General features: G+C 39.6%; 2 protein-coding genes across 3 annotated transcripts; one reads left to right on the forward strand and one right to left on the reverse strand.

The window, feature by feature from the left end:
• Positions 1–3,611: 3,611 nt before the first annotated feature.
• On the reverse strand, positions 3,612–17,810 carry ELOC (elongin C). Of its 2 annotated transcripts, XM_066563976.1 has the most exons (5): positions 17,725–17,763; positions 17,261–17,330; positions 10,376–10,433; positions 8,812–8,955; positions 3,612–6,250 (listed from the first exon to the last, which is right to left on the reverse strand). In XM_066563976.1, the coding sequence occupies exons 3-5, from the start codon at positions 10,377–10,379 to the stop codon at positions 6,060–6,062; spliced, it is 339 nt and encodes a 112-aa protein (XP_066420073.1). In that variant the 5' UTR covers positions 10,380–10,433; positions 17,261–17,330; positions 17,725–17,763; the 3' UTR covers positions 3,612–6,059. The 2 variants fall into 2 exon arrangements, with proteins under 2 accessions (XP_066420073.1, XP_066420065.1); XM_066563968.1 differs by lacking the exon at positions 17,261–17,330 and having other exon boundaries at positions 17,725–17,810.
• An 854-nt stretch (positions 17,811–18,664) lies between these two features.
• Positions 18,665–21,753, forward strand: TMEM70 (transmembrane protein 70). The gene is made up of 3 exons (XM_066563988.1): positions 18,665–18,828; positions 19,888–19,999; positions 21,079–21,753. Exons 1-3 carry the CDS (start codon positions 18,688–18,690, stop codon positions 21,534–21,536), a joined length of 711 nt encoding a protein of 236 aa, XP_066420085.1. The 5' UTR covers positions 18,665–18,687; the 3' UTR covers positions 21,537–21,753.
• Positions 21,754–23,228: the final 1,475 nt, after the last annotated feature.

Here is a 23,228-nt window from a genome sequence, read left to right on the forward strand (position 1 = left end):
TTACATCCAGGAGGTTCTTGAATGTCCTCCCCAGGGAGGGAGGCTCCACAACCTCTCCGGGCAGCCTGTTCCAATGCACAGTCACCTGCACAGTAAAAAACTTCTTCCCCATATTCAGGTGGAACTTTCTGTGCATCAGTTTCTGCACATTGCCTCTTGTCCTATTGTTTGGCACCATGTGCTGTAATTACCAATTTGTAGTAATTGTCAAGCCATGTTTTTAGGCAGCAGGAGTCCTCTAACTCTTTTAAATGCTGTAAAGATAAAAACTTATAAAAGCTGTAAAAATTTAATGAGGACTGGGTAGGACCTATACTCAATTAAGTAGATGAATACATTTAAAAGTGTAATGTTGTGTAATTATTAAAAGTTCTTCCACATCAAAAGCATCCACAGCCTATGTGAGTAGGTTGATTACTGTATCTGTCAAATCCAAGTGTTCAGGAACTTCTCAGTGATAGTACCCCCAAGATTTGAACCTAATTATAATTTAGTAATTTTATTTTATCTCTAAAACCTGTGATCTGGAGGCTTCTCAGGTGACTCCAAGAGTTACATGAAAACCTAGTTCGTGGTGTTATTAGGAACGCACAGAAGTGAGTCTGACTTCATAACCAACAAAGATTTTGATAAAGAATTTTCAAAATGAAGTAGCTGTTTGGTTTTGCCTAGAAGCAAGATAAAACAACTGAAGAGGCATCTTGGGTAACCTCTACAGATACAGATGTGTGATAAACCACCACAGGTCCCAAGGGGTGAGAAGCAACTGTGTACATCAGACTGCAAACTGTCCTTACTGGACCCTGCACACTACTTACAGAGCTTGAAGAATTTAATTTCACAGGCCTGTACACCAAGATGACACTGGTCCAGCCTGTCAGTTTATTTAATGTCCCTCAGGAAAGAAAAGACTTCATATGGGATACAATTACCATGAACCAGAGCCATGATATAAAAACAGAATGGGTGAGCAGTTGACTGTTTCAGCTGCGTATTTTCAGATGTTCTCTCCTTAAGTCACAGTTGTTTATTACAAGTCAAATATCTATGACAACTGTGAAAGCAGCTTAAATGTTAAATATTGATATATCATTTTCATGTTTCATTTGTAGCAAACTACAAATAATTCTGACTCAAATGGAGTGTCACTTCTGAAAAACATTATGTCAGCTTAGTATGGTAATGCGAGAAGCTTTTCCCTGGATAGAAAGAGAAAATAAATCCTTTGTGCCAAATGCATTCAAATTCTAGATATTTTTTAAGCTTGTTGATACCAGCTAAAATTGACAACTTTTTAAACTGCATAACAGGCATCCCATTGTTTTGCTAGACAGAGTAATAAGAATTCAAAGCAACATAAGATAGTTTATGTATTATTTATAGTTTGTGTAGTGGTGATTTGGTAGATACATTTTTTTGGTGTGTAAATAGGATACCAGTTCCATGGGAAGAAAAGCCTTAGCTATGAATTCTCACCTGAAAAGGCAGTTTTCAATATGAAACAATGGAATTAACAGTATTTGTTTTTTTAACTTCAAAGTAACTTCTGGTTGAAGAAAGAAATTAACTACAAATAAATACAGAATTGCATTAATCCATTCATGTATTCACAAAAAACTAATCCCACGAAACTATCCTGAAAACTAGCAACTTTAGCACTAAACTGTAAATTTTAATTTATTTAGAAGCTCTCATGTGGTTACTTTCACTGATCTAAAAGGCAGTACATATTTCAGGGGCAATTTTAATATAATTTTCCAATTCTCCCCTCAATATATGAGAACAAAACATTACATGACTCACATCTTGAAAACTGTCTGATTACAAAAGTTCAAAAGGATAAAATGTTGAAGTACTCTATTTGTGAAAGAACAATCGTGATCTCGCAACTCTGATCTCCTCCCATTTAGCCTGAGAAGAAAACCCTGTATTCTGTAAATGTAAAACAGTAACATGGTAATGACAGAGAGACAGATTCTTTTGTTGTTGTTGTTGTTTTTTTTTTTTTTAATCTCAGTGACCTTTCTCCCATAGAGGAGAAATTGCACAACCTACATTCCAGATGCAGCATATGCAAAGCTTTATTTCATTACACATAACACTTGTTAAAACTCAATAAAAACTCCCTCTTCTTTTCTCTGTGCTGCCTTAGTGATGACACTCAAGCTTCACAGGTGACTAATACTAACCACAGAATCTACTCTGTCCTCTTTCCTAGCTCATCCAAACACTGGGCCGCACCTGCAGTTCACAGCATTGGTTATCTTCCCATAAAATTGCCACCTAATAAGCTACATTTAAAAAGAAATTCAGCTCCAATGAAGTTCATGATTTGTCAAAAGCCTTCAAAAGTTCAACTTGTCTCTATGGGAAAAAATCCCTAAAGCCTTTTTTTTCCTAAAGCTTTAGTCTGTCTTTAAAAACAAGCATCATAGTTTATTTTCCAAATCCACTCAATCTTTAATAAGTTTTTGCCATTTTTTCTCTTAGCCCTGCTCTTTTTGTCTTACTCAGGTATTGAAATTAAGTTTATACCACAGCTTCCACCCTTAGTTTTTAGGTAGGAACAGTGCTACTTCTCCTTGTGCTTTTGTTTACTCTGCAGTAACTGTTACTCCCTTAAATTACATTGCAATATTTGAGACCAGGCAAAATTAAACTAGGAATACAAAACATGGACTGAGAAGTTAACTTTCCTGCCTTATGACATTCCTTGTCCACTTCATCACATAAACCAACAGATTTAGGCAATTTTGGGAGCACCCTTCCAATGGGCAAAGTAATAAGAAGAAAGGGGTAAAAAACCAAACAGTCACTACTGCAATTTAGGCCTGTGAAATAAAATAGATAGTAATAAAACACAGACAGAAGAAACTGATTTTCCAAACTTCCTACCATTAGTTGAGAAATGCCTTTTGGATACCATGTTCAACATCTGTTGAATATAATGGCACAGAGAATCCTGATGGTGACGCATCCTTTCTTTGAGTTCAAAACCAAAAAGGAATTTCGTATCTTGTGGGAGCGAGTTCTGATCATTCTAGATGCACAGACTATTTCACGTTGGAGACCATCAGAGACTTCTTCAGCAGCTTATACACCCTCAAATGATGACAAACCATAACTCAGCATGACTCTTCTCATTGTTTATAAACAATCTGGGAGTTATTATGACTAAATCAGCAGTTCAGCTTAAAATTTGAACCTCAAATACAGGGCTACCTTTCTAAGCAAAAGAAGTACCACAATGTGGAAACCCAGGGCAGTTGAAGTTTTCAAAATATCCCCAGCAGGATATCCTTGAAGTATCCTTGAAAGTATCCTCTTTAAGCCTGTTCAGGAATACCATGCCTTTTTAGTACTTGGTGCTGAGAATTCTGGATGCTTGTAATTCAGAGCAGCACAAAGATATCTTAACACTTCAAGTCTGTGAAACTCTTCAGAGCTATGAAAAAACCCATCACCTTTTATTTTTTACATGCAGCTTCACAACCTATTATCCGAATACTAATTACATTAGCATTTTGCTCACCATATAGTAGAGCCAGGAAAATGATGATTCTGCATATGAACACTTCCTCTAAGATGTCATAAATCAACAGAAACACAGGTTTAAAAATTTTCAACTTTGAAATTTATTTAGAACTCAGGGGTTAAGCGTGGTAAGTTTCCAATTGTCTGATAATAGCATACCCATTTAACTACCATGGAAATTGCACTAATTCTCCCTGCCCCCCTCCCCCTTAGAAATCTGGTTCATTTTAACAGACGGTGGTTTTGCAAATAGTGCACTCTAGGACACTACTGCAATTCCTGAGTGTTCAAAGCTACTGTATAATACATTAAGCTTAAAGAAAACCAACAAAATTATTATTCAGAGCTAAACCAGCTATTTTACCTTACTGCTAAAGTACAGAATCTTCAAATGCAAATGTATTTTAACAAAATCAAGGAAATTGTTCTAGAATGCTTAAAAAGGGGAAGAGAAAAAAAAAAAAGAAGAAAAAGCCCACTGTTTTAAAAAATGGCATCCTTTTTGCCTTAGTTTAAAACTAAATAATTTTTAGCCTCAAGTCATTAGCCTCAAGACTGTTAAAAATGGCTAGTGAACTTAAGACTCACTCAGACTGATATGTAGTTGTGACTAAAATATCCATGTTGGTATTCCTTGACCTTTTAGGGTATTCATAGCGGCTCTAACAAAAGCAGCATAACAGGGTATCTCTGGTTTATCATTCTAGTGCTCTTGAAAATGAGTTACTAACAGCACTGACCAGAGTGCTTACACATGGAATTTCAGACAATCACCCTACAATGCACTTCAGCTTTACCGTGCAAAGCCAATCTAGTCACAAACATCCCCACATTAAACACATTAAATTGTGCCAAAGTATGTGACGTGAATCAATGTCAGCTAATCTACCAACACACTGACAAACGTCAGCATTGTTTAAGCCCAGAATAAAATTTCATTTGTCAGAACTGACCTCCTCCACGAGCAGACTGCATAGTCTATCTAAGCTACTAGTTTTCACCCAGGAAAATCTCTTCCAAGTTGTATTTATGTTGACAAACAGGTTTAGAGGAGAGTTTCAGCCCTCTAAATTAATTGTGAGTTAAAACATCTAGAAAGAGGTTCCACCATCAGTTGATGGGATTTTTCCATGATAGACCACAATCACTTCTTGATCAAAACAAAGCTGAAGCAGTGGCAGCTGATGGAAATGCTAATTACATTGTTCTTGCATCATTTCTCATGATGCATTAGTTGTATTCTCATTTACAGATGATTTTAGCAGAAGGGTTCTTCAGGCTGCAGCTGAACAAAAAGCAAGTTTTTGTCTTAAGTTGTTTTCTTTATGGAAACTTGTTTTGAACAAAGAACTGATACTACAGGCAACTGCCAGCAGGATCTACCAAGAGATAACATATTCCACTCTAGTTTATGTCAGTGGCTTGCCAATCCTTTTCCCCTAAAACATTTTTAAAAACACTGGAAATACCTATGAAATTTATAAAACAGCTCCTAAAACATCTGCTTAATGTCCTTTCCTTCAAATATAAAAGACCTCCACATTTCAGAGTCTTTTGCTATGGGTACAAGGGAGAGGTTGAGGAAGAGGTAAAAGGTAGGACAACTTCTATCTTTTCAGTTGTTATGTTACAAAATTTAAATGACTACTAAATTACTCTACTACTCTAAAGATTAAATACAGACTTTACATGAACAATCAGAACAATGGAAATAAACCATAACTGAAGCCATATAAAATCCTTATCAGGTCAAGTGACACTATATTAAGATAAAACATATATGTTATATAGAAGATAATATACACAGATTTTAAGAGTTATTTTGCCCCTTAAAAGTCACTGTCAGTAGGATCACGGTCTTACTGTACAGACAAGTAACTGGGATATTTGAAATTACTAATGGGGTAAATTGAGGTTATAGAAGCAAAATGTTATCAAGTACACCTTTGCACATGTCTAAACTATGACTTAAATTAAAAGCCTTAAGCATTCTCCTACATACTCCACTTTCAACCTAAATGGAATATCACTGACAGTATACAAAGAGGGCACTTCTAATCTAGTTAGTGTAACTATGCTAGAGGACAGCTATCTTACAAAGGAGATTAAGTTCAGATGTTTAGAAACTTTAAAAATAAGAGAAAGCTAGAAACCCTTAACAGCTACTCAAATGTAACTATAATTATCTTTTAGAGAGTATTAGACTAAACTCCAGTATTTGCTACAGCCATTGTATTAAAAGAAAGGTCTACCACACCTAAAGGATAAGGCATAGCCATCTACTAATTGGCATATTTGTTTATTTGTCTCAGTTTGTGAAAAGGTCCTTATTTGTGTAAGCAGCAAAACAAACTCCAACTGAATGATTGCTATATGCAAAAGAACTGAAGGCAATTGCCTCTGCAGTGAACTTTACAGTTCTCAACAGCACACACGCAACATGCTATCTGAAAAAAGTTACTAACTGAACTACATGTATTAAATACTGAAAAAAGTTTTACATTTTTTATTATAATTTATTTTATTTAACAATCTAAGAAGTTTGCAGCCATCAGAAGTTCCAGTGCAATTTCAGGTGCAATTGGGAATTCAGGAATCTCCGTAGAGCTGTTAGTATAGCGGACCTTGTAGGTGAAATACATGCATACTTTGGATAGGACATGGGATGGGATCTCTCTAAAATTGACCTCATTTGTTTCATTTTCTGCAAACTGACCTGTAGAAAGAAAAAAACAACACACAAGAACACCAAACCAGAAGTCAAAATCTCAATTCACTGCAAAATGAAACAACTTACCATATTAATACAATGCATTCTAAATAGATCTGCCTAAGTCTCATCTTCCCAGGTATTAGATTCTCCATTGTAAAGCAGGATGTGCCACATTCAGAGCCCTCAAGAATATTAAGACACCCAGCATTATGAAATGTTTATTTAGGCTGCAGCCTATCAACATTATTCTGAACAACTACACCAGAAATTTAGATGTACTCCAATACAGCTGATAAGTACTTAGCTGTGTGCTAAGCTCTAAGAGGCATCTATCCAAATTTCTGGCTGTCTTATCAAAGGGGAAAAAAAATAGGTTTCTAGATGTTTCATATCTGCACACATATATGTGTATATCAGTAGTCCCTTCTATGACCCAGAAGCTTTGAATTCCTCAGTTTCAGGTAGATTTGACAAGAGAGTTGAGACCTCAAAGACACGTTAACTTGATAAACAGTGAAAACAGATAGACAGCAGGGACAGGGAAATTCTAGTTGCACTGGAGGGAAGTTTACATGCAGTGCAAGTTTATCCCTATTAGATTCAAAAGAATATATTCAGAATTCCAATCTCAAAACACAAGTACATTTGAAATTTGCTTTCTATAGTGCCTATAACAATGAAACCTGGATGATACAAAAGTTAGGATCCTGTGGTTAATCCCACAGGATTTCTATTATTTTTGTCTCTCTTCCTCTCACATCCTTGGACTTTCAACTCATTAAACTGAAAGGCAATAAAAAAATACTAACATTAACTCCATGTTTATGGGAGACTAGCAATGTTTAGTTCCCACTATTTCTGTGGGCATCTCCTTCTAGCTACAAAGCAGAGCTATTTACTAATGTCTACACAGATTTCTGTAGAAATATCTGCATGCACTGAAGCCAATATGGCTTGAATTTTAGTACAGGAACAATTGGAAGCAAAAGATGAAATGTTAGCATATTGGCCAAGCTACAGCACTGAAACAAAAGACTTACACGTCAGTGAAACTATGACCTACTGAACTAGACAGCAACAGTACTTTTCCTTGTGACCCATTTGTCTTGTTAGTACTTATATAAAATATTCTGGACTGCTGAGTCCTATAGAGAGTCAGTTTCTAGCCCTCTAAGTAGGCAACTTTGTCTTTTATTCCTTCACACTGAATGAATTCAGAGCAAGTCTTGTAACTATTCTTCCTCTTAGATGTCTGGGAGGCTGACATGGACACAAACATTTATTACATATTTTCAAATGCAACAATTAATTGACACCAAGAATTTTAATTGCTCAGTTTGCCCAAGTATTACTAAGTAATTAAAAATATATTAAACCAATAGATCTCTCCAGTCTCACCAGAATCTAAATGAGAACATAAGAAAGACCATATTCAGCTCCAAGCTCCATGTAGCCTACTGCCCCACCACCAAAGTGGCCAAAGGAAAACACACAGGATGAAAGTATAGAAGAGAGAAAGCACTTGTGTTAACTTCTCCCTCTTCTCTCCCCCACCCTTTTGGTCTTCAAAAATTAGTTCAGACACTTCTTAAACCAGATATAGTCTCATATATTCAGCACCACGTGAGGTCCTTCCTTCCTGTAAGTTTATCTACCCTCACCTCAAGCCAACTTTCATCATTAAGCTCAGGAACTCCTTGCCATAGGATGCTGTTAACATGGGGCCTTAACCCCAGCAGGCAGCAAAGCACCACACAGCCTCTTGCTCATTTACCCCTGCTGTGGGTGGACAAGGGAAGAGGAAAGGAACAGTAAAAGCAAGAAAACTTGTAGGCTGAGAGAAGAGAAAGGAAATAAAACAAGTGATGCAATGGTAATCACCACCTCCCATGGGCAGACTGATGACCAGACAGTTCTCTAGCAAAAGATTGCTCACTTCTCTTTTTTACACCTCTCCCTTTTTTACTTTGGAGCAGGACATATGGAATGTAATATCTCCTTCAGTAGTTTGTTCAGGTCATGTTGGTCGTGTTCCCTCCCAGCCTCTTGCACACCCTCCTGTCTGGTTACTGAGTGGGGAAAGAGTGAGAAACAGAGGAGGCTTGAACAGTGTGTATCTTTCAGTAATAGCTAAAACAGGTGTGTTATTGGCTCTGTTTTAGTCACAAATATAAAGCACAGAACCATGTGACCTGCTATGAAGAAAATTAACTCCACATAGAATACCAGAAGTTCTGCCATGGATGTGGAAATAAAGAACTACCAACTCTCATTCATTTTGAACTTGGCAGCTCCATGTTTCATATAATACCCTCAAGTTCTCATACCATGGGAAACTAGTAGCAATGTAGGACAGAGTAAGACCCCTAACCGTCCAAATAGCAGAGTCCAATTTTAAGTCTGGTACCACAATACCCCAACAGAAATGGGCTGTTCTGCGGGAAACTAGGCAGGATGTGGAAAAGTTAACATTTTTTCTAACTTTCAACTACTGCATGATAAAAATTCAAACTGTCCAAAAGTGAAAACAAAGAAGGTAAAGGTACTAAGACTTCTGTACCTACCTGGTCCACTCAACATAGCTTTTATTGTTCCTGATGTTAATGCATGCTCTCTTTTTACAATGAACTCATGGCCATCAGAGGATATTAACTTCACATACATAGCATCTGGGCCCTCACACCCACCGTATGTCTTCTCTTCTCCATCTGTAATGGAAAAAAAGACAATGGTTTCAGAACACAATATACTGATTCACATTACTAAAAATGCAAGTTGCAGTTTTTTTCTATGACTATGTTTGCAGATTGAAGAGCCCAATACAACCAGAAATGAGAAAGAAGCATTTTGCATATTTGAAGATTATTTTTCTGAAGTAACCAGCAATCTGTTTTAAAGTAATTTTGCAAAACTTGGAATTTTTTAATTAACATCCCTCCATCATCAAATTCTGACATGATTTTAAAAATCTACATAGGAATTAAATTTTCCTTTAGACATTCTCAAGTCAATTGAACATGCTACTGCTTCCTTCCATTAAATCTACAGTCATGTTTATCATACTAATACTTGCTAAAAATTAACCAAACACATATCTGATACTGAAAAATACAGACAGCAAGGAAAAAATGCCTTCTGAAGCACTGGTAAGAACAAAAGCAGTCAATATTCCTGCACTGAAGAAATGACATGAAGAAAGACTCATTCTCCCTGACTGCCTAACCAGACCCAGAACCATGTAGCATCAGTGCATACCTGTGCTGTGGCCTTTGGCAGAAAGCATGAAAAGTGCCAAAGCACTAAACCTAGGGAGATTTGAAAAATTCTCCCCATAGCAGTTGGACTGTGCTTCCTGTTTCCCTTCTGTTTTGCTGAATACCTGCTCTCTACTTTGTTTCTTCTGAAGGCTTTATCCCCCTTCCCTTTTTGCGCCTTCTTTTATTGTATCCTGACAGTGTTACTTTTAAAAGCTGAATTACTGTTGCCTGTGTAGCAAATAAAACATTCCCCCAGTCAAGCTGCTTTGTGAACTTGAAGTTAAAATTGTATTATGTAGCTATTACAAATTTTAATAAAGTTCTACCAGTGCCAAACATGCTATAATACAGTCAGAGAAAGTATAGACATCCAATCCTGTTTCATTAACCAGTCATTTGTTGAGGCAGAAACAACAGTTTCAGAAATGTAGTCATATCACACACAATGTGATATGACTACATTAATTTATCAGAAATCAGTCTGTATTATGATCTCTGAGCCAGAATTCAACAGGCTGACTTTAGTTAACAAAAAAAGAATTATTTAAAAATAAGTACACAGTGAAATTTTCTTGGCCACTATATAAACATTTAGTGCTATAAAAGCCTAGAGGCATTCCTATTTTAGTATGTACATTTTCAGGACTATGCATATTAGGCAAGTGAAATTTTTTGTTAGAATAGATGCACTCTGAACAAATCTTCCAGTAAACAGTCACTTGAGAAAATTCTTGTACAAAACATCTATAGGAAGTTTGAGGCTACAAGAAGTGACAAGATCAACATTTTAAGCCTTATAATCCACCTCTCAACTGAGAAAATGCTTCAAATAATACAAAAACAAGAAACACTCTTGAAGTTGTGAACTTACCCATTCTCTTCTTATAAAAAATGTTTCTTTTCAACTGTAGATTTTGCAATAGGAGCGTCTGAAAAAACACAAGTGGCGATATTTTGAGTCAGCAGCACAATTTTTAAATTCCCCTTTACTTTTTAGTCTTTATGTTACCATAAACACTCTTCCAAAGAGAACATGATGACAGACAACATGCAGTGTTGATGAGCAGTATGTTTTGAAAACAGGAAACCTAAGAAGTTCACCCATGGGAAATGCAAACCCTGCACCTTAGCACCTCCAGTACTATGTGGAGGCCGACCTGCTGGAAAGCAGTTTTGCACAAATAGCCCTGAGGGTGCTGGTGGACAAGTTGGACATGAGCCAGCAGCATGCCCTTGCAGCAAAGATGGCCAACAGCACCCTGGACTTAATTTAAAAGCATTCCCAGAAGGCTGAGGCAGGTGATCCTGCCCCTCCACTTGGCACTGCTGGGACACATCTGGAGTGCTGGGTTCAGTAGGACAGACTGAAGTGAGTCCTGCAAAGGGTCACAGAGATGACTGAGGGATTGAAGCACTTGTCATACAAGGACAGGCTGAGAGAACTGGGGTTGTTTAGGCCAGAGGAGAGAAGGCTCAGGGATCAGTCTAATCACTATGCACTAAATACCTGGCCTTCAACCTGTCCTTCACAGAAGATTGACAGTTCCCAATATCACCACCAATATCACCCAGATAATCTACTTCAGACATATATTGTAGGTATAGTTAACCAGGAGCTCCCATAGCTGGTATACTGATATCCAGCTTGCTGCATGTGTTTTTCTCTATGGAAAGGAAATTAAAGAGTTAGAGAAATTGAAGTACTTATTTGCAAAACAAATCTGGTATGTTCAGATACAACTTCTATTTCTTTACCCCAAGCTTCATCTCTTCTGTCTAAAAGAAAACTTTGGAAGAGAAATTCTACCCACCCACCTGCTGTCCTAAAATTCCTTTCATAACAACAGCCACTCTGCAAACATTAACCCAGTACAAATCAATGACACTGCTGTGTGTCCACAGATCTAGGAAAATAGCACAAGTGATTCCAGATGGTCTCCCAGCTGATATGCAGGGTTGAGGGCAGTAAAGAAATCAGAATAGAGACCACATCCCACATTTGCTCCCTCCCCTGTTTCTGGTAAACATTTATTAAAAAAATGTAAGCAAGCTGAGGAAGCTGCACAATTTGGAAGAAGTACTACAGACACCTCTTTGCTATTGTTGAACGCTTCACTTCTGCCCAGCACTTTGATGCTGGTTTATTCCATCTGTCTTTTTACAAATATGAAGTAGTGCAAATGTCTCCTCAGGCTTTCATAAGAAAGCACTTTGTTATGCTCACCTAATGAAACTACACACACATAACCAATAGTTTTTAGTTGTCTGAAGAGAAATGAGCAAAAATAATCCTCCACTTACACTGCTGCTTTCTTTGAAAGTTATCCTGACTTTACAGAACTATCTCTAAAAATATTTTCTTTACCACTGATATAAGCAACATTTTAACCTGTACTCTTGCAGGGGAAAAGTTCCTGAATATAAGGCACACTTAAGAATGTTCTTTGAGAGTTAATTTGCGTATGCTATAATAGAAATTCCCTAACATGGTGTGTTAAATGCCTTCATCACTTTCCCTAATTCTAGGAACTCATCTAAGGAAATTATATTTGGGTGCTGGGACAGTTAGGGCCCAAAATTGATGGGATCTTGCACCCTATTTCAACAGTTTTTTGGAAATGGAAATCAGTCATCTTATTGGAGAGTATCTGTTGCTCAGGAACTGAAGAAATACCTCACATTACTACTTCTACTTTGCAAAAGACGATCACTTGTACTACCTCTTTTTCTAGCCACAAAACCATTTCCTACATTGCAAAGGAGTAGTGAAACCATCTATGATTTATAAATAATAATACTTGGAAAAAAAAAAAGGAAAACACGGAAGTGAAACCACTCTTTGGAAGTGTCGGTGATGATAAAATATGCCTTGGTTTACAATACAAATAATTCCACTAAACACAGGAGTAAAGGCTAGTTAATGGGAATGCAGATATATTAGCACCTTGCAAGGTAAAAGCCTAAGTTGAGGAAAGTAATACATTGAAAGATTGAAAATGGAGAACTGAAAAAGTTTACACAAAAAAAAGTAGATGTTGCAAAAATACACAAAGAGCATTTCAATAAATCAAATGTGCTATCATATGATTAGAGAGGAAAAAACGCAGTAATTAACAAAGAAGAAAAAATTATCAGGCTCAGTGGTCTGAATTCAGTGGTACTAAACAGTAAAGCAGGATAAAAATGCAGTAAGCCTTCATAGTTTTAGGGCATGCTGAACTAATCTAGTTTTTAGAAAATTAATCAGTCATTTTCTTCGTGAAAAAGGAAACTCAAACAAGATGCAATCTTCATATATCATCTGGGGTTAAATAAATGTGATGAGAGGTAATCTTAAAATGAGAAAGAATCTTTCTACAAGACTACAAGAGTACAGTATGGTGTTGCAAACATAGGAAAGAACTACTAGTTCCTCCAAAGAAATATGCTGATTTTTTTAAAACAATGCTGCCAGAAAAGAATAGGTAGATTTGGATGAGACAGAAGTGGAAAGCATTGCAACAAAAGTGGGACAAAATGTAACACAGACAAGTGACCAGTCCTGAAAAACAGTGTACTAGAAGCCACATGAAAATAAGTCATATGAAATCAAGACTCCTGCATGAAGGGACCAATAGAGTCTTCTTTGATATAGTCAGGGCATGTTTTTTGGGACTATAGTCTTTCTGTGGTAAACTATAAACTGATGGAGGTCTGCGGGAGCAAAAGAAAAATAAAAGGGTGACACACAATGAGGCAAATGCACATTGAGGATTCCTTTTCAATAAAGATAGGGAATATGAGCAATGTTGCGCATGAGCAACAGCTTGTCTGGAATACCACACGTAATTCTGAATTCCTTTTTTCAAGAAAAAGAAGTTTGAATTAGAAGAACTACAGAGGGAACCTACTGATATGACTAAAAAGCCTGTTTATAAAAGAAAAATTAATCCTCCTTATTCAGCTTAGCAAAACTGGGATGAAGATAAATATAAAAATTCATTAAAAGGATAAACATCGGTGGAAAAATGCCAACACAATATCTCAGTTCAAGTTCAACTAATGAAAATAAGCAAAAATAAGAGTACAATTTATAGCGCTATTCCAGAATCCAATTTTGGTTCTGGATACGGAAAACTCCAAACATTCGACTGCCAAAAGTAAAAGATGAAGAAAAGCCAACCTGCTTTTAAGAAAAAGACATATTTCCAATATATGATGCATCTGACATGTTAGCAAGGGATACACTGAGTTTCACTCAATTTCCATTCTGATGCAATGATGTGTCATTTAAAAAAAAAACCAAAAAAAAACCACCATTAGCAGTATAGATTTATTCCTGATAAAATAGCCAACAGCAGAGAGCCCAGAAAAATCAGAGAGCCAATGCAACAAATGAGGAGAAAAGAAAAACAAGAAACTCAGGAACTCTGAAAAACCTAAAAAAATCAGTAATGGTTCCTCTTCTGGATCAAGAAGTGCTCAGTCTGTCAGGATATTGTAGGAAGATCAGAACACTTTCAAAGGCAGAAAAAAGTGCACACAGAAAATAAACCAAAAGAATATAGAAATACCTCCCACAAATTCTCACTTCTGCATACAGGGAGTACAAAAAGAACATGGAAGGAAATTTTCTTTACCTTTTTTTAAATTGACAATGGCATGGCCTTAAGTTTTAAATAATAGGTCAATGAAAGTCAAGCAACCTTGTATGTTGTCTTCCAAGAAATTATTTTCTCTCAGTGTATTTCCAGTGTACTGTTTATTACAAAACATATCACTATATTTTTCTTCTGTATAATGAAAGCAGCATAAATGACAAGACAATAGGAATAAAGAGACAGATTTCTGAACATGCTTGGTAACTACCTACATTTTAATTACTTTTCCACATTTTATAGTTGCCCTGTTTGACTTCAACAAGACTACACCAATGCAGCAGTCAGGATAAGAACAATACAAGTTTTGTAGTGTTGTTTGTGTACTTTTTATATATATTGACTTGACTTTTTCAGACTCCTGCAAAGAACCACTAATTTATGTTGAAGTACATTCACAATTCCAATTGCCCTTCAAGAAGCTTATGTGGCATTACCACAATGTAGCTCAGCTCCCTGACTTAAATGTCAAAAAAACACATATATTAGATATTACTGTTCTCCTGCTTTGCCTCCTTAAAAAAAAAAAAGGCAAAAACCTGCATTTATTAAGAGAAAGTTTACATAAAATGGATATGCCACTTTTTAATCAGAAGGAGCATACAATACAACTAAACCCAGTGTATTTGGCACAGAAACTTTCCAACCAGTCTAAAAATGACTTCCTGCTGCAGAAAACATAGAATTGTCTGGATATTAGAGAATTGAAAATTGCCACAAGCTGCCAGAATATTTACACCTACAAGGTAAAATAGTGTGAAACATCACAAAGCTCTAAACCACGGCAATTAAGCCACACAAGGCAAGTGCTCTTATTTCCCTACTTCAACATCTTCTTACACCTCTAAGAAGAAATCGGAAGTTTAGGCTGTTTAGTCTAATCTTCCTGCTTCTCTTGACCATCAAATGCAAGAACAAAACTGAAAGTGGGATGTTCACAACCATCCCAGCTCACTCCCAAAGCTGCATGCTGATCTCCCAAGTTTGCCAGAACTTCCAGAATATCATTTCTTTGTATGCCTTGTATGCCATTGAGTGGAATAGACTTGAAGGACATAGGCTGAACACACTGGAACATAGCTGAGCACACTGGACCACTGCACAGCTTCCAGACCTTCATTGCTCTGTTCTCATTTGCACAAGAACACTGAATCTATGCAAACATTTCAAGCATTCAGATTCTTTGATCCCACAGGAAAATCCTTTAAAAACTCAGCTTCTGGTTTAAGGAAATTCAAATAGCTTCCAACTCATTAGCTGCATGACAGATACACGACTTTTGTACACTTCATCTGCTGACATTTGTATCCTACACTATCCATTTCTGGAAAACATGGCAAATTGGCCTTCACCAACTCCTATGTTTGTTTAAAAGCCAAATGTGACAATTTTTTGTGTCATTTATATATCAGTAAGAGTTTATCAATTACCAAAGGCTGCTGCATGTTACAACTGCAGCCTCCTACTGTTCAATCCTAAATTCTACCCTATCCTATATAATAACTTGTTTAAAAACACTGCTCTTCAGTCTAGCATTCACTGCTCAGCATACATCAAAAAATGATTCAGATAATAATAATTAAAGGATTGAAGCATATTTAGAAAAAACATGAGGAGAAACTGGGAGAGCAGGATTTCCAAATCAGCTGATTCACTACTCCAATACTCTCAGACTCTAAAATTCAAATTTCCTGGGACACACAGGAATGTGAGAGGAAGGCATACTGCACCTGAATGCTAGTTGAGATAAACAGGAGATGAGGTAGGACTGCATGTACAGAGTACAAAAGATCTTAAGATTTCCTGTTTAAAGAAACTTTCCTTTTCAGTAATTCCCCAGAAAGCTTCAAGCAAAAAAACCCTCAAAAACATGGGCAAGGGAGTGTCACTATTTTCTTCCAAAGAAACTTCCAAGCTGTACTGTACAGCTCTTGCCACTGGGGGAAAAGAGGAAAAATTTTACAGGGCATGGATTTCTGCCCTCTTGTTATAGGCATTCACCAAAAACTGCTGTTATGCAAACTACCCCACAATAGAGCTGACTAAATCCTGAGCCTTTCTAGGTGCTGAGAGACTTTATCAAAATACATTGAAGTTCCTTAAAATAATCTGACAAACCCCATACCTTCATGGCATAACTTGAGGATTTCTTGTAACATACATGAGAATTATAAAAACACAGTAAAACACCTGAGGCTGAGAATCCTTGAGTGTGACACTAATTTGTCTCTCTACGACAATATTAAAACAAAAAACAATACTAAAATTCTTCACATTAAGACTATGTGAAACTATCTAAATCTATTCATTACCCATTCTGGTATAGGGAAAAAAAAAGGAGAAAATCTCAAATTACTTTTCTCTGACACAACAAGGAAAAAATAAATGCTGTAGTGCTAAAAGTGTCTAAAAATTATCCCAATGCTCCAAGTGAAAACATTAGCAAAAACTTTACTGACGTAAACATTTTACTGATATAACTTAAGCTCATTAAAAGGCTGATCTCAAGGCATAAGGTGTGTGCCACCTGTGCAAAGATGAGGCCAATGTACTACAGGAAAACTAATAAGCACTTATTGCCGTTCAAAGTAACTCTTCAGTTAATTGAACATGATCCCTCCCCCAACAATTATTTTGGCCCTTATTATAGCAAAAGGAGAAAAGTGGGAGCTTGTAGGGGATTACTCAGAAATAAGTGCACGAAGTGGTTCTTACCCTAAAGATCTCTGACGTGCCTGTTTATCTATGTTTTTCTGGTTTGCTTCCAAAAACTATCGAAACTAAGTAAACAAACGGCCTGTGACTATCTAGGTCTCCTCAGAACGCAAAGCTTAACCTACCAAACGCGTTTAGAAATATTTAATAAAAGTTAACAGGTGGAAGACCAAATTGGCAGTCAAAGCGAACTGCCAGCAGCACTAGCACCTTTTCAAACACAAATGTGAAGCCCTCAATAACTTACCGATGCTCAGGTTACCTTGTACTAAAGCAGAACCTCCCTGTGAGGAACACATAGCACTCAAAAGCTCATTTCTGTCGCTACAAGTAGGGGTATCACCCTTTTCTTTGCTTACATTCGCCGACCATACAGCCGAATCACTTTAACCAGCACGTCTCACCTTGGCAAAACAACCCCTGGAGGCGCATCCAAAATTCTTTCGGCCTGAACTTTTCCCCTCTCCCTACGGCCTGGCGTAGAGAAAGGGCGAACGTCACTTATGGCAGGAATTTGGGAGCGATGCTCAAACCCAGCACTGCTCCAGAGCCCCTTTTCCGGCAGCGCCGGGATTCCAAACAGAGCATTCTAGGGGAGGAACGCGCCTTTCGCCACCGCCTCGGTGGGAGAACCCCGGCCTGACACCGCGCCCTGCGCACCCCGACGGCCCCAGCGCCGCTCCGGCCCCTCCGCCCGGCCCCCGTTCTCGCCCCCCCCCACCCCCCCTCCGCCGGGCGCGGGGCGAGGCCCGCTGCCCGCCGCGGGGCCGCCTGCCAGGGCTACCCGCTCCCCGCCCGACGGGGCGCCCCGCCCCCGCGGTGTTCCTGGCGGCCCCGACGGGGTCTCACTCCCGCGGCCGCCCCTCACCCGTGGGCGCCGCTCCCTCCGCCCCGCTCGCAGGGCCGCGGTGTCGGCCCAGCTGCCTCCGAGCGCTTCCGCCCGGGTCACGGGCCACTTCCGGTCCCCCGCGCCCAGCCCGTGCGGCGCCCGTGCTCCCGGCATGCTGTGCGCGCCGAGCGGTGCATGCTGGGGCGCGTAGTTCTCGGGGGGGTATCTGCAGGCCCGCCATGTCAGGGTTCGGGGGTGTCGGCCGACAGTAGCTGAAGATGAGCGAACGCGTGCCCGGCTGGCCAGGAAGGCCAGTGGCGTCTTGGCTTGTGTGCAGAATGGTGTGGCCAGCAGGAACAGGGCAGTGATGTACTCAACGCTGATGAGGCCGCACCTCGAGTTCTGTGTTCGGTTCTGGGCCTCTCAATGCACAGCATCGAGGTGCTGGACGCTGTCCAGAGCAGGGTAACGAAGCTGGATGAAGGTTCTGGCACACGAGCCTTATGAGGAGCACCTGAGGGAACTGGGGTAATTTAGCCTGGAGAAGAGAAGACTCAGTGAAAACCTTATGGCTATCTACAACTCTCTGAAAGGAGTTTCATAGGTGGGGTCACAAAGTAATGGCCTCAAGCTGTGTCAGGGGAGGTTCAGGTTGGGCATCAGGAGGAATTTCTTCACAGAAAGAATGTTAGATATTGGAATGGACTGCCCAGAGAGGTTGGTGGAGTCACCATCTCTGGGGGGTGTTTAAGGGATGATTTGGTGTGGCGGTTAATGCCATGGTCTAATTGACGTGGTGGTGTCGGCCACGGGTTGGACTCGATGCCCTCAGATGTTTTCCGGCGCAACTGATTCTGGCATTCTGCGGCTGAGCGGGAGATGCTGACGGGGGCGCCGCGGAGCCTCCTACTGCCGGAACCAAAGCGCGGCGCGGCGGCGGCGCGCCGGGGGCTGTCGGAGTGGCACCGCCCGCCGTGTCCCCGGTGCGGCCGCGGCCCCGCCATGCTCCCGCTGCTGCTGCTCCGGGCCGTCCCCGCCGCCGCCTGCCGCCGAGCCTCCGCCTCCGCATGGCTGCGGGGCGCCGCGCACCCCGCCTGCCGCCACCGGGGCGCCGTGGCCGCTGCCGCTGCGAGGCCCCAGCAGGTTCTGTGTGGGGGCTGTGGGGACTATGTGGGGACTGTGGGAGCGGAGGGAGCGTTCCCGCCCCCCGGGGAAGGGACTGGGATTGGCAGTTTTGCCCTTAGGGGATTTTGAGGAGGAAAGCGAGGTGCTCCTCGGGGCGTACGCTCAGGTGAAACCCCACCTGCAGTGCTTTGTCTAGCTCTGGAGCCCCCATCGACCTGCAGGGGCGAGTCAGGAGGAGGCCGCCAAAATGACTGGAGGAGGCAGGTAGCACCTCTCCAGCGGTGAATGATTGGGGTAATTGAGTTTGTTCAGCCTGGGGAAGAGCCGGCTTTGGGATGACCTAATTGTGGCCTTCCAGTATCTGAAGGGAGCCTACAAGAAAGACCTGTAGGGAAAAGGGTCTTTTTACAAGAGCATGAAGTGCCAGGACAAGGGCGAACGGATTAAAACTGAGAGGAAGTTTAGCTAATCTAAAGGAAGCTATTTAGCTAATCTAAGATATTAGGAAAAAAAATCCTTTTCTGTGAGGGTGGTGAGGCACTGGAGTAGGTTGCCTGCAGAAGCTGTGGATGCCCCAACTCTCAAGGTGCTTAAGGACGGCCTGGATGGAGCTTGGAGCAAACTGGCGTAGTGGAAGGTGTCCCTACCCCCAACAGGGCTGTTGGAATGGATGATCTTTGAGACCCAGTTCAACCCAGGCCTTTCTATTATTTTATGATCAGAGATGTGATGAGCACAGATGCCATGAACATCTCTCTGCAAAGCTGTGTGTAAATTGATTGCTGCCTCAATTATCAGTAATGGAGTTGCAAATATTTCATGCTAATTTGGGATATTTACATGGTAAGTTACTAAAACAGTCAGGCAGCGTATTAATTGGAGTTTTTGGGCATGCTTTGGAGTGTAACCTAACTTTAATCCTTAGTTTGAAATCGTTAGGCTGAAATGCTGGGTTCAGGGCAAGGAGAAGCTTTGTCTGAGTGTATACATGTACATATATGTGTGTATATGCATGGATAGGTAGATATAAGGTGTAATACTGATGTTCCTTAGCCCTGTACTGGTTTCATCTTTCAGGCTGCATCTTTTCAAGGAGTGGCTGTTCGAAGCCTCAGCACATCCTCCCCTCATGATCACCCTGAACATGGAAGATTAGTTTATAAAGGAAATTTGGCAAAGACAGTGTTAGGTATGTGATTCAAAGTGGTTTATATTGCCTTTTTTGTTGTTGTAGTTTTAACAGTATTTAGTAACTTTAAAATGAAACACTAAAAGTGAATGTTCTCCTTTTCAAGTTTGCCAGAATCTGGATCATATGTACAAAAAGGGCAGTGGTGGTGCTTGGTTTCTGCTTCTCTGCTTGGGTGTGCAGAGAGCTCTGTTCATCTCTGTAACCCCTTAGCTTTCTTTGGCTTCTCTTGAGGCCCTTGGGGTTGGCTTATCCAGCCCAGTAAGCAACAAAGATGAGCTATAACTGCTCTTTACATTCTGTGTGCTTGGAAGTGTTCCTGAAACGCTTCCCAGGCAGGCAGGTATTATGATGAAGAGCTCCATCTCTAATGAGACTTTGCAAATCTTTCTTTGGCCAGTGAATGTTACAAAGACCTAGTGAAAGGGAAAGCCATTGGATGTTTTCTGATACACATCTTTGAAATGTGCCCTAACATACTTACTTGTCACAGCATCTTGGGCTCCTGGTTTTCAGGGTGATTTAAGGACTGTGGGTGGTCCACAGCCCTGGCTACTGTCTTTCAAGCCACATGGAAACTGGGTGGGGAGTACTTGTTAATATTTAGTAACCCAGGGTTTATGCATAGCAACCAAGCTGGCTTCTTTGTAATACACACTGAATGTCAACGTTAGTTGTTGATGAGGGGAGAAGTTCCCTGTCTGCCATCTCTTCAATGAGCACTATTACATATGTCCATGAATGGAGTTAAGTCTCATTAGAAATCAGTTCTTCTGCCTGTGAAGGCAGAAAAAAACTTCATATGTGAGTGTAACAGCTAATAGCTGGCTGCATCACAGAAATAGAGCCACCTTTGATAAACCCAGCATGAAGGTGCAAACAAATCACAACAGTGGCAATAAGGCAGATTGGGCTTTCAATGGTTTCTCCATAAGCTTAAAAAAATAGGGAAAGGGGTTTTCAGTAACTTCATCAGTTCAAGTAACAGCATTGTTATGTGGTAGAAAAATACAGGTAATTGTAGAGAAAATGTTGCTCATAAGTTTTAACCTTTATTTTCTTTGATTTCTTTTATATAGGTGTGAAGTTTTTCTCTTACTCCACCAGCATATTCAACCTGTTCATGATGCCCTACATCATGCTCAAAAGTGGTATTGGAGTGGAAAGTTTGCTTGTCCAAGGTGCCTTTTATGGGTTGATTGGGATTTTTACGTTTGTAACTCCGGTTACTTTGCATCTCCTTACGAAAGGTTATGTGATCCGGCTCTATTATAAAGATGAAGTGGACACCTATACAGCCATTACCTACAATGCCATCTTGGCAGAAAAGGCAACTGTTTTCCATCAGAAAGATGTAAAGATTCCAGACATCTCCAAGATGTTTACAACATTTTACGCTAAAACGAAGTCAATGCTTGTTAATCCTACGCTTTTCCCAAATCCTCAGGATTATAACCATCTCATGGGCTATGACAAATCCTCAATTTTTAAATTTGAGGATTTAGAGGCGGTAAAGGAAGCTGATGAAAGGAAATAATTTGAAGATAATGTCAGTATCATTGTTCATAATGCAGTACTATATATGTGAAAGAATGTAAAAATCTATTGCACTTGCTTAAGTATCAGGTAGCTGGAGTTTTCCATATGCATTTTGGAGTGTATAAAGAGAGACACTTATTAAAAAAATATTGCAAACAATGTGAGGATTTCTTTAGAGTTAATGACATAAAATACAGTAAAAAAGGAGATGCCTAGCCCTGTCTTTTGCTTGTTTATTCTTGGTTTGATGGTTGGTTTTAGCTCTCCAGAGAACTGCAAAATGCCTGAGCTGTGTGGCAGTCCCACCATCTCTGTGTCAGAAGACACTAATTTCCTATTAAGTATGTAGTTAAGATGTTAAGCTTTAAATATTAATTGTACTTAATCTGAAAATACCAGGCTTTTTGTTGCTGCTGGTGATGGTATAAAGGGAGTGATCAAGGCTTTCCCTTCCCTTTGTGAGACAATGGGTAGCCAGGAGGAGTCTCTGGAAAGCAGCCAGGTATTCTTGTGAATTCCTGCTACAACTCCCTCCCAGAGGAGAGAAGGACATGGGAGAATGGCTGTGTATATATAATAGAGCAGTAAGTTCTAGCCACTCAAGGGTACTCTCAGGTAAGCTAAAGTCCCACTCCAAGCAACCCTGTCCCCAAAGGTGGAGAGCAAGAAGCTTCTCTTCTTGGGCATGGGAAAGCACCGTGACATAAGATTGGCTCTGTGAGCATCCCCCTGACAAGAGGTGCTGTATTTGAATCAACAAAGAAAATTCTAGCAGCTAGTGGTTAAAATGCATTCTGTCAGCATTTATGTAAGGTGGGGAAGCAATTGTGCCTTTGAAGAACACATCTCTTGATTTTCAGGTGAAGAAAGCCACCTTTTACTCAACTTAAAAAGGGGAATCTGGTCTTAGACTGGTTCTCCCTTGAGTGTGTAGAAGTTGGATTTAAATTTTTTAGCTGAAGGCACATAAACTGACAGATACTTGTTTTCAAAGAATGAAGGGCCTTAATATTTTGAGACATAAAAATTACTGAATTGAAAAAAGCCCAAAATTAGAATTCTTTTGTGTTAACAGTGCCCTTTGTAATAAGAAAATCTGATACTTGCTACTAGTCATCCTGATCCTGCAAATAAAAAAATTATAGCTAACTTTCAAGCTGTTTCCTAAGTTGTAGTTGAAAAACTGTATTTAAAAGTCTAAATGTCTTCCAATACTATTATTTCAATTTCCTTTTGTAGGATGACACCACACATGATAATTAACAAGGGTTTTGAACGTTGCTTTTCTGACTGTCCTCAATGTACTTTGCTTAGTAATTGAAAAGCAAATTGTCCCATCCCAATATTTTTGAGGCAGTTTTTTTGGGTTGGCACAACTATAATTTTACAAGGGTGATAATGTCTTGTTAAGCCAGTATCATTTCATGGGTAGCAATAATATATAAATAAAATTTTCATAAAATTATACTGAACATGTAAGGTTCAAGTTATTTTGAACAAGCAATTCTGATCACCTGGTACTATTTGTCCTCATTGAAATGATGTTTTACACTTAGTTAAAAGTAGTCTTTGTCTGATGCATTCACTCACTTCTTTTGGTGCTTGCATTGAAAGATGAGATTGGCTTGATCTTCCAATGACAAATATGGGGAGAACAGGAAATAGAGTTTGCTGGAGAAGGTAAAGGAAA

Source organism: Molothrus aeneus, chromosome 1 (assembly GCF_037042795.1).
Source record: "Molothrus aeneus isolate 106 chromosome 1, BPBGC_Maene_1.0, whole genome shotgun sequence".
Taxonomy (NCBI): Eukaryota; Metazoa; Chordata; class Aves; order Passeriformes; family Icteridae; genus Molothrus; species Molothrus aeneus.